General features: G+C 39.2%; 1 protein-coding gene across 1 annotated transcript in view; it reads right to left on the bottom strand.

Moving 5' to 3' along the window:
• Nucleotides 1-608: 608 nt before the first annotated feature.
• Nucleotides 609-13,996, bottom strand: part of LOC141154846 (sodium- and chloride-dependent neutral and basic amino acid transporter B(0+)-like) — a 47,546-nt gene continuing 34,158 nt past the window's right edge. Inside the window, exons 10-14 of the mRNA XM_073641343.1 lie at nucleotides 8,380-8,498; nucleotides 4,994-5,093; nucleotides 4,527-4,636; nucleotides 4,254-4,421; nucleotides 609-2,794 (exon numbers count right to left, since the gene is read on the bottom strand). Coding sequence (XP_073497444.1) covers nucleotides 2,624-2,794; nucleotides 4,254-4,421; nucleotides 4,527-4,636; nucleotides 4,994-5,093; nucleotides 8,380-8,498 — 668 coding nt within the window. The 3' untranslated portion in view covers nucleotides 609-2,623. The remainder of the gene's footprint in view (nucleotides 2,795-4,253; nucleotides 4,422-4,526; nucleotides 4,637-4,993; nucleotides 5,094-8,379; nucleotides 8,499-13,996) is intronic.

The raw sequence follows: 13,996 nt of genomic DNA, 5'->3' as shown, positions 1-13,996 counted from the left end.
GGAGGGGAGAAGATCTGCTATCAAGAAGGATCTAGCAACTTTACTCTGTATACTAAGTGATTTAAAACAGTGGAATAGAAGACCCATGACAGATCTTCATGGACAATGATGGAGATTGTGTTGATATGGCAGAAAATATAAATAGGCAACTATAAGCTTGGATCCACTCAACTTCAGAATGAATGAGTCTAGGAGTCCTCCTTACAATGCCATGCCGATTACAACTTATTTTGAGAAATCTTCTAATATCCAAGATTTTTCCATAGGTTGACACATAGAAAAGGAAGATTTGGAAGCTAAAAGTTAAAGAAACAATGTTCCTGCAGGGGTTCCCATCCCATAAGATGTTCTGATAGATCTCTGGTGAAGCTGTATATGTATAATATCTATGCTTAACATTTTTGGGGATTTTACACCTTTCCTTTTCATTCATAGTCATAATTTAGCAGTCATCAGGTTTTAATAAAATGTTACTATTGAGAATTCAAATAATTTCAACCGTATTGATCATATTGAAAAATCCATGCAGGAAGAGGCAAATATTACACAACTTATAAGATTGAGGTATTTTCTTTATAAAGTCACTTTTCTAAAATACAGAAATGTAAACATATCATACATACTTTGTGACTACACTATATACAAAATATTATCTTACAGTACAATATTCTTTGAACACTGCTTTTCCAAAAAGCCCCCAACAGCCATCGGTCGGCTGAGACTGATGAACCCTGTAGTTCTGGCAGGGATAGCTTCATATATGAGCTAAACGGAAACAAAACACTTACACTTTACAATTTGCTGAAGAAACATATTCTAATTTTTAGATTATGGATAAACATCAAGAATTCTGCACTAATTTGTAGAACTAGATGATAGCTCAAAGACGTAACATGACTTATGGTAAGTCAAATTTATTTACTAGGGAATTATACTATGCTAAAGTATTGTTGCCCGATTCAGGGATACACTGTAACTAACCATTAAAGCTGATGCATGAGGAATTCTGGGTAGTAATTTATCAAATATGCATTTCCTAAAACTGTAAAGGATCCCTAGCTATCAGCTCAAAGGGTGATATAGATCTACACAAGGATTATCCATTAGATATACTGCAGATGTTACTGTGTCCATTGAAGTTTAAAAAAACCCTATTTTTTATTGTATCATTGGGGTGGAATGACGCAGTTGGTGTAATATAACTGCACAGTGATCCATAGATCCACATGAAACACTCCTACAATAATCCTTGGTTTACTAGGGATTACTAGGGATTGCCAGTGAACGCTAGGATGCAAGAAACATCTTTTTGACTACACAAGGGCCAAGATGATAGATGGGCCAAGATGAACCTTCTCTCTGATTACACACTAGTGCCATGAACCTCTCTCTGCCTACACAAGTGCCAGGAACCTCCCTATGTCTACAAATGAATGCAAGAATACCAAAAACCTCTCTTTGACTACACTTGAGAGTCAGGAACCTCTCTCTGACTACACTTGAGTACCAGGAACTCCTCCATGACTACAAATGAATTCCAGAAACCTCTCCCTGACTACACATAAGTGTCAAGAACCTCTCTATGACTACACTTGAGTGCCAGGAACCTTCTTGACTACATGAGTGACAGGAAGCTCCCTATGATGACAAATGAATGCGTGTATGCCAGAAACCCCACTCTGACTACATATGAGTTGCAGGAACCTCTCTCTGACTATACTTAACTGCCAGGAACTCCTCTATGACTAGAAATAAATGTCAGAAACCTCTCTTTGACTAAACACAAGTGCCAAGAACTTCTCTAACTACACTTGAGGGCCAAGAACCACTCTTTGACTACGCTTGACTGTCAGGAACCCACATGCAGGTACAAATGACTGCCAGAAATGTCTCTCTGAGTACACTTGAGTGCCAGGAATACCTCTATGATTACAAATGAATATCAGGATGCCATAAAACCGGCCTGCAAAAGTGTGACATTAACCTCTCTGGAGGACAGGGAATGTCGTTAAAAAGTGATTCAGTAGGTCTATAGAGCATTACTTACAAGCAAAGCTCTGTGGGAAAACATTATGCAAATTAGCTCTCCTCCACAAAGACGACATCTAGCTTATCTTACACATAAATGAAAAAACTTTACAGCCTCACAAATACTGGGTAGTGACCTATAAGTGAAAAGTTAGGGGTTTAAATGTCATCTATGTTTTCTGGTCTTGATCTTTATCAGTAATAACTTAATTTCTTATAATTAATATGCCATTCTCTAACGAGTTGTCATAAACAGCAATGCACCACTGCCTCCTTCTTATCGCCAACGATGTGTTGTCTGAGATACTTCTCCTTGTTGATGGCTCTCTGGAAATGACATCATTTTGAGAGGGTGGTTTTCCAGTGTTGGGAATGTTAGGTCACAGCAGAAAAAGTTTGTAACCCTGTTGTTGGAAAACATTACAAAGTGAAAATACCAAAGTATAACCTAAGTCGGGCAGTGTATTGTAGAAAATGCCAGTACAAATCTGTCTATAAATGATTATAGTCATAATTTATGTATATAAAAACTCTAGTAGTCCATTAGTCCATTGTGCACTTAATTCTTTGGTTTTGGAATGCTCCTTTTTTTTTTCTAAGAAAATGCTTTGTTGTCATAGCCTCCAAGGTTTCCTTCAATTGTGGGAATCTCTAGACCATTGGAAACTTTTGTTGGGACATCACCAGTATTTTTGTATTTTCCAAAGCGATGCTTTTCCAAAGCGGGACCCCAGTCTGAAGTTGGGGAACAAATTCGTCGAAAACGCTGTTGAGAAAGTAAGACAATACTTGATGATTCAGCACAAGACTTACACACAATACTAGGTTGATGCAAGGCTGATAGCTCAATCTGGATACTAGAACACTCCTAAAAAGAAGTATCGTTGAAATCTTTATGGAATTAAAGGAAACCAAAATATTAAATATTTCTCAAATATATATAATTTGCGAATATGAAAAACAAATTCTAATTTAGAGAGAATAGGACAGCATGAATCAGAGCCTGGCTGCATGATTGAAGCCAAGTATGGTTTTCTTCGAAAAAAGCAGACCTGACTTAACAGGGTTTACTTCTCCCTGTCCTGCTCCAGTTGATTGCCAGGTCTTTCCCAATTACGTAGAGAATATCAATCAACTGGTGTGGGGAAGTGAGAATCCAGCCATGGACTGCACTGGACTAGTCAGGCCTTTCCTTGTAGTCCCCACGGATGGCTTTCCAAATTGTTAAAAAAAACATACCTTGCTTCAATCATGTTGCCAGGCTCTGATTCATGCTGTCCTTGGTTCAGGCAGCATATATCTAGTGACCGGTTCCCTTTAAAACAAATCTATTAGCTGAAGAGTGAATATGACTCCTAATAGATGTGTCGTAAAGCCTAAGGGTGCTTTCACACTGCGCTTTCTCCTATGTTCGGTGGCCCCGTCATCTACTACGTCTGGGTGTCTGTCTCCAGTAGGCGTATACGCCAGAAAATGATGCACGACAGAGCACACGTTGACTGTCTGCACCATTATAGGCAGTGGTCCCATCGGCGCATATGCCAGAATCCCATTTTACGGGGAGTTTGTACTTAAGACTCGTTGGGACCAATGGGGAAGAACACAGCATGAAAGTGGCTTGCTGTGTACACAAGTTGTTACAATAAGTTTACCACTCCAGAATTTTTCTTTAAGTGTCCAGGATTAAAGATGATCGAATCGATCTGATGCAAATAGACTTGTGAGTTGAAATTCATGAAATTCGAACAATTTGCAATATATTTTGCATGAATCGCCAAAAAACACAATTTTTTACGCAATGCAGAACAATGCATGAGCCAGAGAAGGCACACATGACCTTGGATGCAACCGGGCTTGCCAATAATGCCTTGAAGCTGTCACATCACATAGCACAGCCTAAAATAGCCTGTATGAAAGCAAAGACAGGGAATGCAGCGCTTCAGCCATTATGGGATGAATCAGTTTAGATATAGGATGTCATTGCTCACTGATTAGCCTTAGAAAAAGGGAGAAAAAGTAGAAATAACTCTGAATATACTGAGCCTAGAAGAGAAGCTTTTAAAACTATGTTTTCTCTGAAAGCCGGAGCATTTCAGAGAAAAACATACTAGGCTGTAATCGTGCAACCAGGCTCTGATTCATGCTCCTCAGCTTGGCTTTCTGTATATATATTATACTTTTAAAGATAAACTGTGCTTTTTAATTAAGTGTATGTAAGAACTTACCTGCCATAGTGTTCCTTCACCTTTGCATAATTTTATTACAGCCAATATGGGTATCCAAATAATGCAGAAAATGATCATACACCACCCAAGGGCAACTCCCCAGGTTGGGTATTCAACGTCACCGTGCTTTGGAGAAGTGAATGTGACCAAGGACCAAATCAGAATGGCCTGTAAATAGAATAGAAAGAAGCTGAATGGACAGATATAAATGTCTATCTATCTATTTATCTATCACTATGTCTACACATGTGTTTTTGTAATATTTGGGCTTACAGTTAACAGAAGAGGAGTGATAAAAAACCAGCATATTCTCCACCAGAGCCAGAAGAGCCAGCTTTTCGTTCCAATCATCATTTCAATATCTTCAATAAAACGATTACCACCTATACATAAGAAAAAGACAGAAAAAGCTTCCATAATTCTGTATCCTATTCTCCTTATAACAGACTACATCAATCATGATGTGTATTATCTGAACACACATGGTCATCTCTGGTGCCTCTCAAATAGACTAAAAACACATTGCACAAAGTCCAAATACTCCTGAAATACTCTGTGCTGACCTGATTAGCAACAGCCTGCTCTATGCCTGATGTTCACAGACTAGATCTAAACAGTTCTGCATGTAATGAAGTGTCCAAGTCAGTATTTCATTATTCACTTGTATCATTCCATCCCTTTTAGTATTTTTTTTGTTTAACGTTTACCAAATTTATAATAGTTTTTTTTTCTCTTTTTACCATAAATCCAGCAGATCCCGACCAGTTCTAGAATGGCAGCGATAAGTATTCCCCAGCCAGCGCAGAAATAATCGATCAGATCCACCCAGTAGATCCCTGCCTGCAAAAAGAAAAACGTGTAAATAACAAGGAGTCTAAAAATAATGGAATATCTATCTATCTATCTATCTATCTATCTATCTATCTATCTATCTATTATCTATCTATCTATCTATCTATCTATCTATCTATATATCTATTATCTATCTATCTATCTATCTATCTATCTATTATCTCTCTATCTATCTATCTATCTATCTATTATCTCTCTAGCTATCTCTATCTGTTCATATATCTATCTTATCTATTTATTCATCTATCTATCTATCTATCTATCTATCTATCTCTCTCTATCTATTCATATATCTATCTTATCTATTTATTCATCTATCTATCTATCTATCTATCTATCTATCTATCTATCTATCTATCTATCTATCTATCTATCCATATATCTATCTATCTATCTATCTATCTATCTCTCTCTATCTATTCATATATCTATCTTATCTATTTATTCATCTATCTATCTATCTATCTATCTATCTCGTATCTATCTATTTATCTATATTAATAAAACATTCTTACTTTGCAGAATTTGTGCCACATTTACCTAAAATTTCGGATAAAGGCTCCAGTCCTGGGAGCTGAAATGCGTAATAATTTACTCTGAGTAAATAACTTTGATACATTTTTTACTTGCTAATCATTAATTCTTGTGAACTAGAGGATTAGATGACAGCGCCTGCATTTTGTTCTGCTACTTTTCATATGTACGTTATTTCACATTGGACAAACTGTCTGCTATCCGATGCTCAGACTGTGGCAGTATCATCATAAGTGATTTCTTGCATTACCAATACTGTTGGTGAGTGTAATTTCATCAATAGATACTTATTATTTATAGCTTTGATCCTACACATGAAAGCAGTCATTTTTACTTTGTTATTAATCTTGACATCTGGAAATTTATTTTATTGATGCATGACCAATTAGTCACCACCAGGTGGAGCTCTACAATATGTTTTGTTGCAACACAAGCCCTTTAAGAGTTTTTGTACATTTCACTTGGGACCCTCAACAATAATCTGTTATAGGGTATATACAGTGGGGAAAATAAGTATCTGATACACTGCCGATTTTTCAAGTTTTCCCACCTACAAAGAATGGAAAGGTCTGTAATTTTTATCATAGGTACACTTCAACTGTGAGAGACAGAATCTAAAAAGAAATCCAGAAAATCACATTGTTTTTTTATGATTTTTACATAATTAATTTGCATTTTATTGCATGAAATAAGTATTTGATCACCTACCAGCCAGCAAGAATTCTGGCTCTCACAGACCTGTTAGATTTCCTTTAAGAAGCCCTCCTACTCTGCACTCATTACCTGTATTAATTGCACCTGTTTGAACTTGTTACCTGTATAAAAGACACCTGTCTACACACCCCAACCTCTCCACCATTGCCAAGACCAAAGAGCTGTCTAAGGACACCAGGGACAAAATTGTCGACTTGCACAAGGCTGGGATGGGCTGCCGGACAATAGGCAAGCAGTTTGGTGAGAAGGCAACAACTGTTGGCACAATTATTAAAAAATGGAAGAAACACAAGATGACGTCAATCTTCCTTGGTCTGGGGCTTCATGCAAGATCTCGCCTCATGGGGTATGGATGATTCTGAGAAAGGTCAGGAATCAGCTGAGAACTACATGAGAGGACCTGGTCAATGACCTGACGTGAGCTGGGACCACAGTGTCAAACATTACTGTTAGTAACACACTACGCGGTCATGGATTAAAATCCTACAGGGCACGCAAGGTCGCCCGGCTCATGCCAGCACATGTCCAGGCCCATTTGGAGTTCACCAATGACCATCTGGATGATCCAGAGGAGGCATGGGAGAAGGTCATGTGGTTAGATGAGACCAAAATAGAACTTTTTGGTATGAACTCCCTCCGCTGTGTTTGGAGGAAGAAGAAGGATGAGTACAACCCCAAGAACACCATCCTAACCATGAAGCATGGTGGGGGAAACATCATACTTTGAGGTGCTTTTCTGCAAAGGGGACAGGACAACTGCATCGTATTGAGGGGAGGATGGATGGGGTCATGTATCGCAAGATTTTGGCAACAAACTCTTCCCTCATTAAGAGCATTGAAGATGGGTTGTGGCTGGTCTTCTAGCATGACAATGACCCGAAACACACAGTCAGGGCAACTTAAGGAGTGTCTCCATAAGAAGCATTTCAAGGTCCAGGAGTGGCCTAGCCAGTCTCCAGACCTGAACCCAATAGAAAATCTTTGGAGGGAGCTGAAACTCAATGTTGCCCAGTGACAGCCCCGAAACCTGAAAGATCTGGAGAAGATCTGTATGAAGGAGTGGGCCAAAATCCCTGCAGCAGTTTGTGCAAACCTGGTCAAAAACTACAGGAAACATTTGACCTCTGTAACTGCAAACAAAGGTTTCTGTATCAAATATTAAGTTCTGTTTTTCTATTGTATCAAATACTTATTTCATGCAATAAAATGCAAATGAATTATGTAAAAGTCATACAATGTGAATTTCTGGATTTTTTTAAGATTCTGTCTCTCACAGGTGAAGTGTACCGCCGATAAAAATTACCGACCTCTCCATTCTTTGTATGTGGGAAAACTTGCAAAATCGGCGGAGTATCAAATACTTATTTTCCCAACTGAAGCTACAAAAGTTTAACTTCTCTATAGGGACAAAGCAGGAGAAATAAGTCTTTAACACAATGTCCATTGAAATTAGTGTGTTTTCCATACAATGCAGAGACATTCTGGTTTGTTCAGAGTAGAAGATGCTCTTTGTGACCATTCTAAGCTCTAGCCAATACATAATGGTACTAAATGGTGGACCACCTCTATAAACTCAAAATTCTCTAATACGTTATTTAAAAGTAGATTTTCTAAACTAAAAAGCCCCCTTTAAAAAAGACCTGTCATTTTCCATAAATATGTAATTTTTTACCTTGTGTAAATGCCATTTTTCTCCTGAATCTGACATTGTTCTTCTTTTGTTCCTGCTCCTCTCCATTTCTGAGATATGGCCTCCTCATCCCTGTATATAAATCTACCATATTTAGGCAAGTGGGTGTGGTCTTCAAGAAGAATACCATAGATAAGAGTTATGGACCACGCACACTTGCCTAAATATGGTAGATTTATATACAGGGATGAGGAGGCCATATCTCAGAAATGGAGAGGAGCAGGAACAAAAGAAAAATAACACCAGATTCGGGAGAACAACAGCATTTACACCAGGGGAAAAAAAATATCCTTATAACAAGTGACAACATTTCTTTAAGTAGGAAAACATCCTTACCTCAGTGACGCACACAATTCCAAGCAAGAAAAATATAATACAGGCTCCAATGGTGATTACTCCCCTCATTTTCTTCATCACTTTAGGGTACGCATCATGTATGGTGGTGGTTATTGTTTCTGTCAACGTAAATACATCATACATTTCATAAACCTTCACTTATGACTATTTATGTTTACACCTACAGCTAGATAAGAAAATAATCCAGTTCAATGAGATCTATATTCCTACAATCAGCTTAGTTTATGAGTCAACATCTGAATATTTTTTTTAGCACTGCCCTTCTAGTGAGAACATACTGTTTTTAACCAGCAGAGGGCAACAAAGAGTTCAAGGAGGAAAGTCGAGAAATCTGTAATCCATCCTTATGGGAGTTAAATGTAGAATAAATAAATATTTAAAGCAAAGTTTAGTATTAGGAAAATCTGATTTTTTTAAAATGTTTTTCTCCTTAAATAATAATAAAAAAAAAACATTCACTGTATTATTGATGTTAATATCCCTTTTAATCTCTACCATCCCCTTTGCCGTGCCTCCACCTTTCAGTTTGGTGAAAAGCAGGACACGGCCTCGATCTGCCTGACTGCACTGCAATTCTCATCAAGATTATAGCGAATTAGTTTAATTATAAGAAAATTATCTTGTAACTGAAATGTCTCTACTGGTGGAGTAGCTGGAAACAACTTTACCATGTATTGTACTCTACTCTACAGCAGAATATTTAGGCATGGACTCAAAAATCAGTGGATTTTTCTCTTTGAATTCTATAGGTCTATTCACTTGCAATGTATAATAATCCGATCAGTAGCAGAAGCCTACAACAAGCCTACACACAGGTCTTTTTCTGGCTGCACTGACCTCTCAGCAACATAATTGGCCAAGTGGGTGTTTTTTATAATGTTATACAGTATATGGGTAACAAAAGGCAAATGAAGCAATGTTTTTAAAGTGAATCTGTGACCAAGTTTTTGCCAACTAATCTGAGAGCAGCGCAATGTATAGACACAGATCCCGATTCCAGCGATGTGTCACTTACCAGGCTGCTTGCTGTAGTTTTGATAAAATCACTGTTTTATCAGCCGGAGATTATCACTACAGGACTAGTAAACCTGCTGCCAGGTAGTCCTCCATATTCATGAGCTCTGTATAACCACGCCCTCCACCACTGATTGCTGCTTTCTGTCTAGACTCAATGTAAGCATCCAATCAGTGATGTGGGCGGGGTTATACAGGACTCAGTATTCAGATAACAGCTAGATCTGCAGCAGAGAAAACTGTAATTTTATCAAAACTGCAGCAAGCAGCCCTGTAAGTGATACATCGCTGGAATCGGGGTATCTGCCCCTACATCATGCTACTTTGAGATGGGGTAGCAAAAACCTGGTGACAGATTCAATTAATTTTTAGCATGGATCACTGATGGTGAAGCCTAGGCATCACCATGTTCTGGTTGGCTTGATATCAGAAGAAAAAGTTTGAGAACTTTTGCTCTAAAGTCCTAATTCCCTGATTCCTTCTGTTCCTTGCCTCATCTATTACTGCAAGGACACATATGTAATATCAGGCTGAGGTTTCTATGGCCCAGCAGAGGAAATTAACCTCCTGGACAACCTTATTTTCATACAGAACTTGTGCATGTCAAATTTCAATTACATGATCAATAAATATTTGTAGGTTATGTGTGAATCATCCATTAAAGCGGTTGTGCACTACTTGGACAACCCCTTCTTGAGCTAAATGTTTGGCCCCGATAAAATAAAAAAGCCTATACTCATCTTCCGTACCGGCACCATTACCGCTGTTTCGGCACTCGCGGTCCCGGGGCTATTGTGTGGTTGTTGTGACACATGACCCCTGGCGCCCAATCAGCGTTGGCGTCACTGTCTCCATCTTCGGACAAATCGAACATGAAGAGGAAGTTCAGGCTGCAGTTGATCTCTGACGTCCTCTTCATGTTCAATTCGACAGGAGGCGGGGACCGTGACGCCAGCGCTGATATAGCGCCGGGGTCACGTGTCACAACAACAGCACGGCAGCCCCGGGACCGCGAATGCCGACACCACAGGAACGGCGCAAGCACGGGAGGAGAGTATAAGCTTTTTTATTTTATTGGGACCAAGCGTGAGGTATGAGAAGGGATTGTCCAAGTGTAGGAGAACAGAGCATAGGAAACAAACTGTTGTGAAGCCGTGTGGCCTTCAGGTCTGAACAAAACCCTGCGGAACTGTTCCCAGGGAGAAGAATTACAGAGGGGACAGACAGAATTAGACATTGCCCTGGGTCAGGTGACAGTGACGAAACCAGCCTTCGATATAAAAGGTTAGCATGCCAGAATGTGAGTGTTTTTGGCACCAAGAGAAGTGGCAGACATTCTTGCTGCAGCTCCAGCAATTGAGGCAGTAGGCCGCAACCGCGGGCACCAGCCCGGCCTAGACCTAGACGCCGACGGTCAAGCACTGAAGACCAGAGCTACCTTGTCAAGGTCCAGACTGTACCCGTCTATGGTCAAGCACTGAAGACCTGTACGACGCTGGTCAAGGCCTCTGACAATATAGGTCAACAGTCGAGAACCAGCTCCCACCGATACCGACTGAGGAGACACCCATCAGCATTTAAGGCCCGAAGAAGCCCTGAGAATACCCGGCCAGAGACTTCCGCCTGGGCCAGTGATCAGAGAAGTGATCCAGCACGGACTTACGGTACTGGGCGCCGGCAGGGAGAGGCCTACGAACTGGACGGGGTCCAGCTGACGCTAGAGCAGCCAAGAGAGCATTGCTAGACTGTAAGGGAGACGTGCGGCTAACGAGATGAAGCAGTGGCCCTAGTCAAGGCCCAGGAAGCCACAGCAACTTCTAGAGACTGTTCCCGCCAGATACTGTGCTTGCCCCTTCCCTATTAGAACTAGTTTTTACTTTAGACTCTGAGCTGATTTAGGAGTTTTTTATTGTATACTATTTCCTATACCTTTGTTATCCAGTTTATTGTCAAAGACTTTGCAAATATTGTTTTTTTTGTGATTTGCCATCCTCAGTCGTCTTATTACCCTTGAAAATTGTTAACCCAATAAAGAAATTGTGGTTTCATCCTGGTCCTCCGCTGTTGCATTTAGTCGCCTGCTTTACACAAGAAGTTAACAACTTCTTTAAAGAAACAGACCCCAGTGTTAATTAATTGGCTCCCAAGTCATTTCCGACAGTGGTTGTCTTCTACTGGACCTTTGGGACCTCATATTGTGTCAGAGCCTTGGACCACTAAATAATCCTTGTATCCTCTGAAAGGCACAATCTACACAAATATATATATAATACTATATAAATCCCATCAAGGACAACATCTGCAAGGAGTTTGTATGTTCTACCCATGTTTGTGTGGGTTTCCTCCGGGTTCTCTGGTTTCCTCCCACACTCCAAAGATATACTGATAGGGAATGTAGATTGTGAGCCCCAATGGGGACAGTGATAATATTCTCTATAGAATGCTGTGGAATATAATGGCGCTATATAATCAAAGCATGAAAAATAAATAATAAATACTTGTCTCGTGTAATGAATTATTATTATTCATTCATCACTTCCAAAAGCCATACAAGATAATACTTGATTTAAACATATAGGTTATCCAAAAATGGACAGCTGTAAAATTATTAGATACAACTTCTAATTTATCTAATCAATAATCGATCAATGGATGTATTAACCATTTATAATTTCTACATTTTGGCGTTTTTTATTTTCTGTTTTATATATTGTCTTCCCCCAAAAATTGCTGTCTGAGACAATCGTCCCAGGCCTTCTCGTTATAGCCGCACCCATTCACACACTATGTTGGCACAGATTACATGATGCATCGTGACTTAACCTGTTAAAGGCAATAATTCACAAGAGATAACAGAAATACATGTTGTGCCATGTCCCTAATTATCCTCGCTGTACTATTTCCCATATATTACAAACTAGGATTTGAGTCACAAAGGAGGGACATAAAATACATCTCATCATTCTTCTGTTACTCTTACAGTAGATCTGTCGCTAGATTTCATAATAAAAACTGCCTAGATCCAATGAAGCTGGTGTACTTGCTTTGAAAATGCATGTTAGAATGGCCCGGTTATCCTTTTAGTAAAATGAGCATTTTAAAAATCCATGTACTACTAGGGTCAAACTATCATTTATCTCTCATCCGAGAAAATCAGTCCAATTATGCTAATCACACTCCTATCAGAGTGTGATCCGATTTATATGCAATGTGTCTGAAAATTGAAAGCATTCGTCCAATTATTACGGTCATGTGCACGAGCCCTAAGACAGAGCTCATGAATTAGTGTGTATTCAGTCTCCGTTCACCCAGCCTGACTGACAGCTGTGGGTTGCACTGAACAGAGAGAGATCTCGGGAGCAGCAGGGAGGAGGGACTCTGAGGAGTTGTCAATCAGATAGAGATTACATTTAACTTTCCAAATGGATTAAACAGCCATTCTGATATGAATTTTCAAAGTAAGTACACCATCCTTTGGATTGTCAAATCTGGTGACAGATCCGCGTGAGGACCAGAGGGGTATATTTTGAGTTCAGAATATGCCAGCAAGCATTTATATGTAAAATTATTACAGACATCTGTAGAAAGTTGTAATATGGCACCCATAGAAATCTATGGATGCAAATAGGAGCATTGCTATAGGGGATGATGTGGTAGCAGTCAAACCCAGACACTACCCTACCACATAAGACCATATTAACATTAGAAATGGCACATGGCGGGACAGGGAGGTGAAGTAGATTTTCAGATTTTGCATTTGGGCCCAGATGGTTTAGTTTCATCTTTTAGGCTATGTTCACACATCATGGTTTTTCAGCTTTTTTTGCTGCAAATTTTTATACAAATTTTCAGCTGCCTTTTGTTATACCAGCAAAGTCTATGAGAAACCAGAATTTTCTGTTCACACATCATGGTTTTTTTTTTGTTACGTATTTTGTGCCTTGCAGCCTTTTTTTTGAAAATAGAGTATTTCACTTCTTTCAGCGTTTTTTCAGCATTTTTTCACCCATAGGAAGTAATGGGCGGTGAAAAAAACGCTGAAAAACGCAGGTAACTTTTTGCAGCGTCTTTTCAGAGTTTTTTATGTCTTAACCAGAATAAGATTTTTTTTTTCAATGAACTTTATGTACATGCGAAACAGACACAAAAGAACAGCGAAAAAAACGCTGAAAAAATGCACCAAAAAACGCACCAAAACCTGAGTTTTTGACGCAGCTTCTTTCGTGCCAGAGATCACGTTTTGCTGCAGATTTGTGACGCAAAAAAAACTATGATGTGTGAACATAGCCTTAGATTTATGATATATCTTTCCATGCTAATTTTTTACAGCCATTTCATATGTCCCATTGGATGTCATATTGTGTAGGTGATCTCTGTAATACGTTGCTACAATATGGCGACACATAGCGTGTGCCTACAGCTCCATAAAAAACTCAAAAGTCTTCATGAATGTCAAGTTTCCAGTATTAATGACTTTTTCTCAACAACATGTTACCCCCTATCCAAAAAATAAATGATTATTTGCGGATCGGTAGGGACCCGAGGAATGGGAAACGAGAATGCACCATCGGTGGCCACTCCA

Source organism: Phyllobates terribilis, unplaced genomic scaffold (assembly GCF_046119375.1).
Source record: "Phyllobates terribilis strain yellow unplaced genomic scaffold, ASM4611937v1 Scaffold_7__3_contigs__length_470593459, whole genome shotgun sequence".
Taxonomy (NCBI): domain Eukaryota; kingdom Metazoa; phylum Chordata; class Amphibia; order Anura; family Dendrobatidae; genus Phyllobates; species Phyllobates terribilis.
This window is presented reverse-complemented; position numbering and strand designations above follow the sequence as displayed.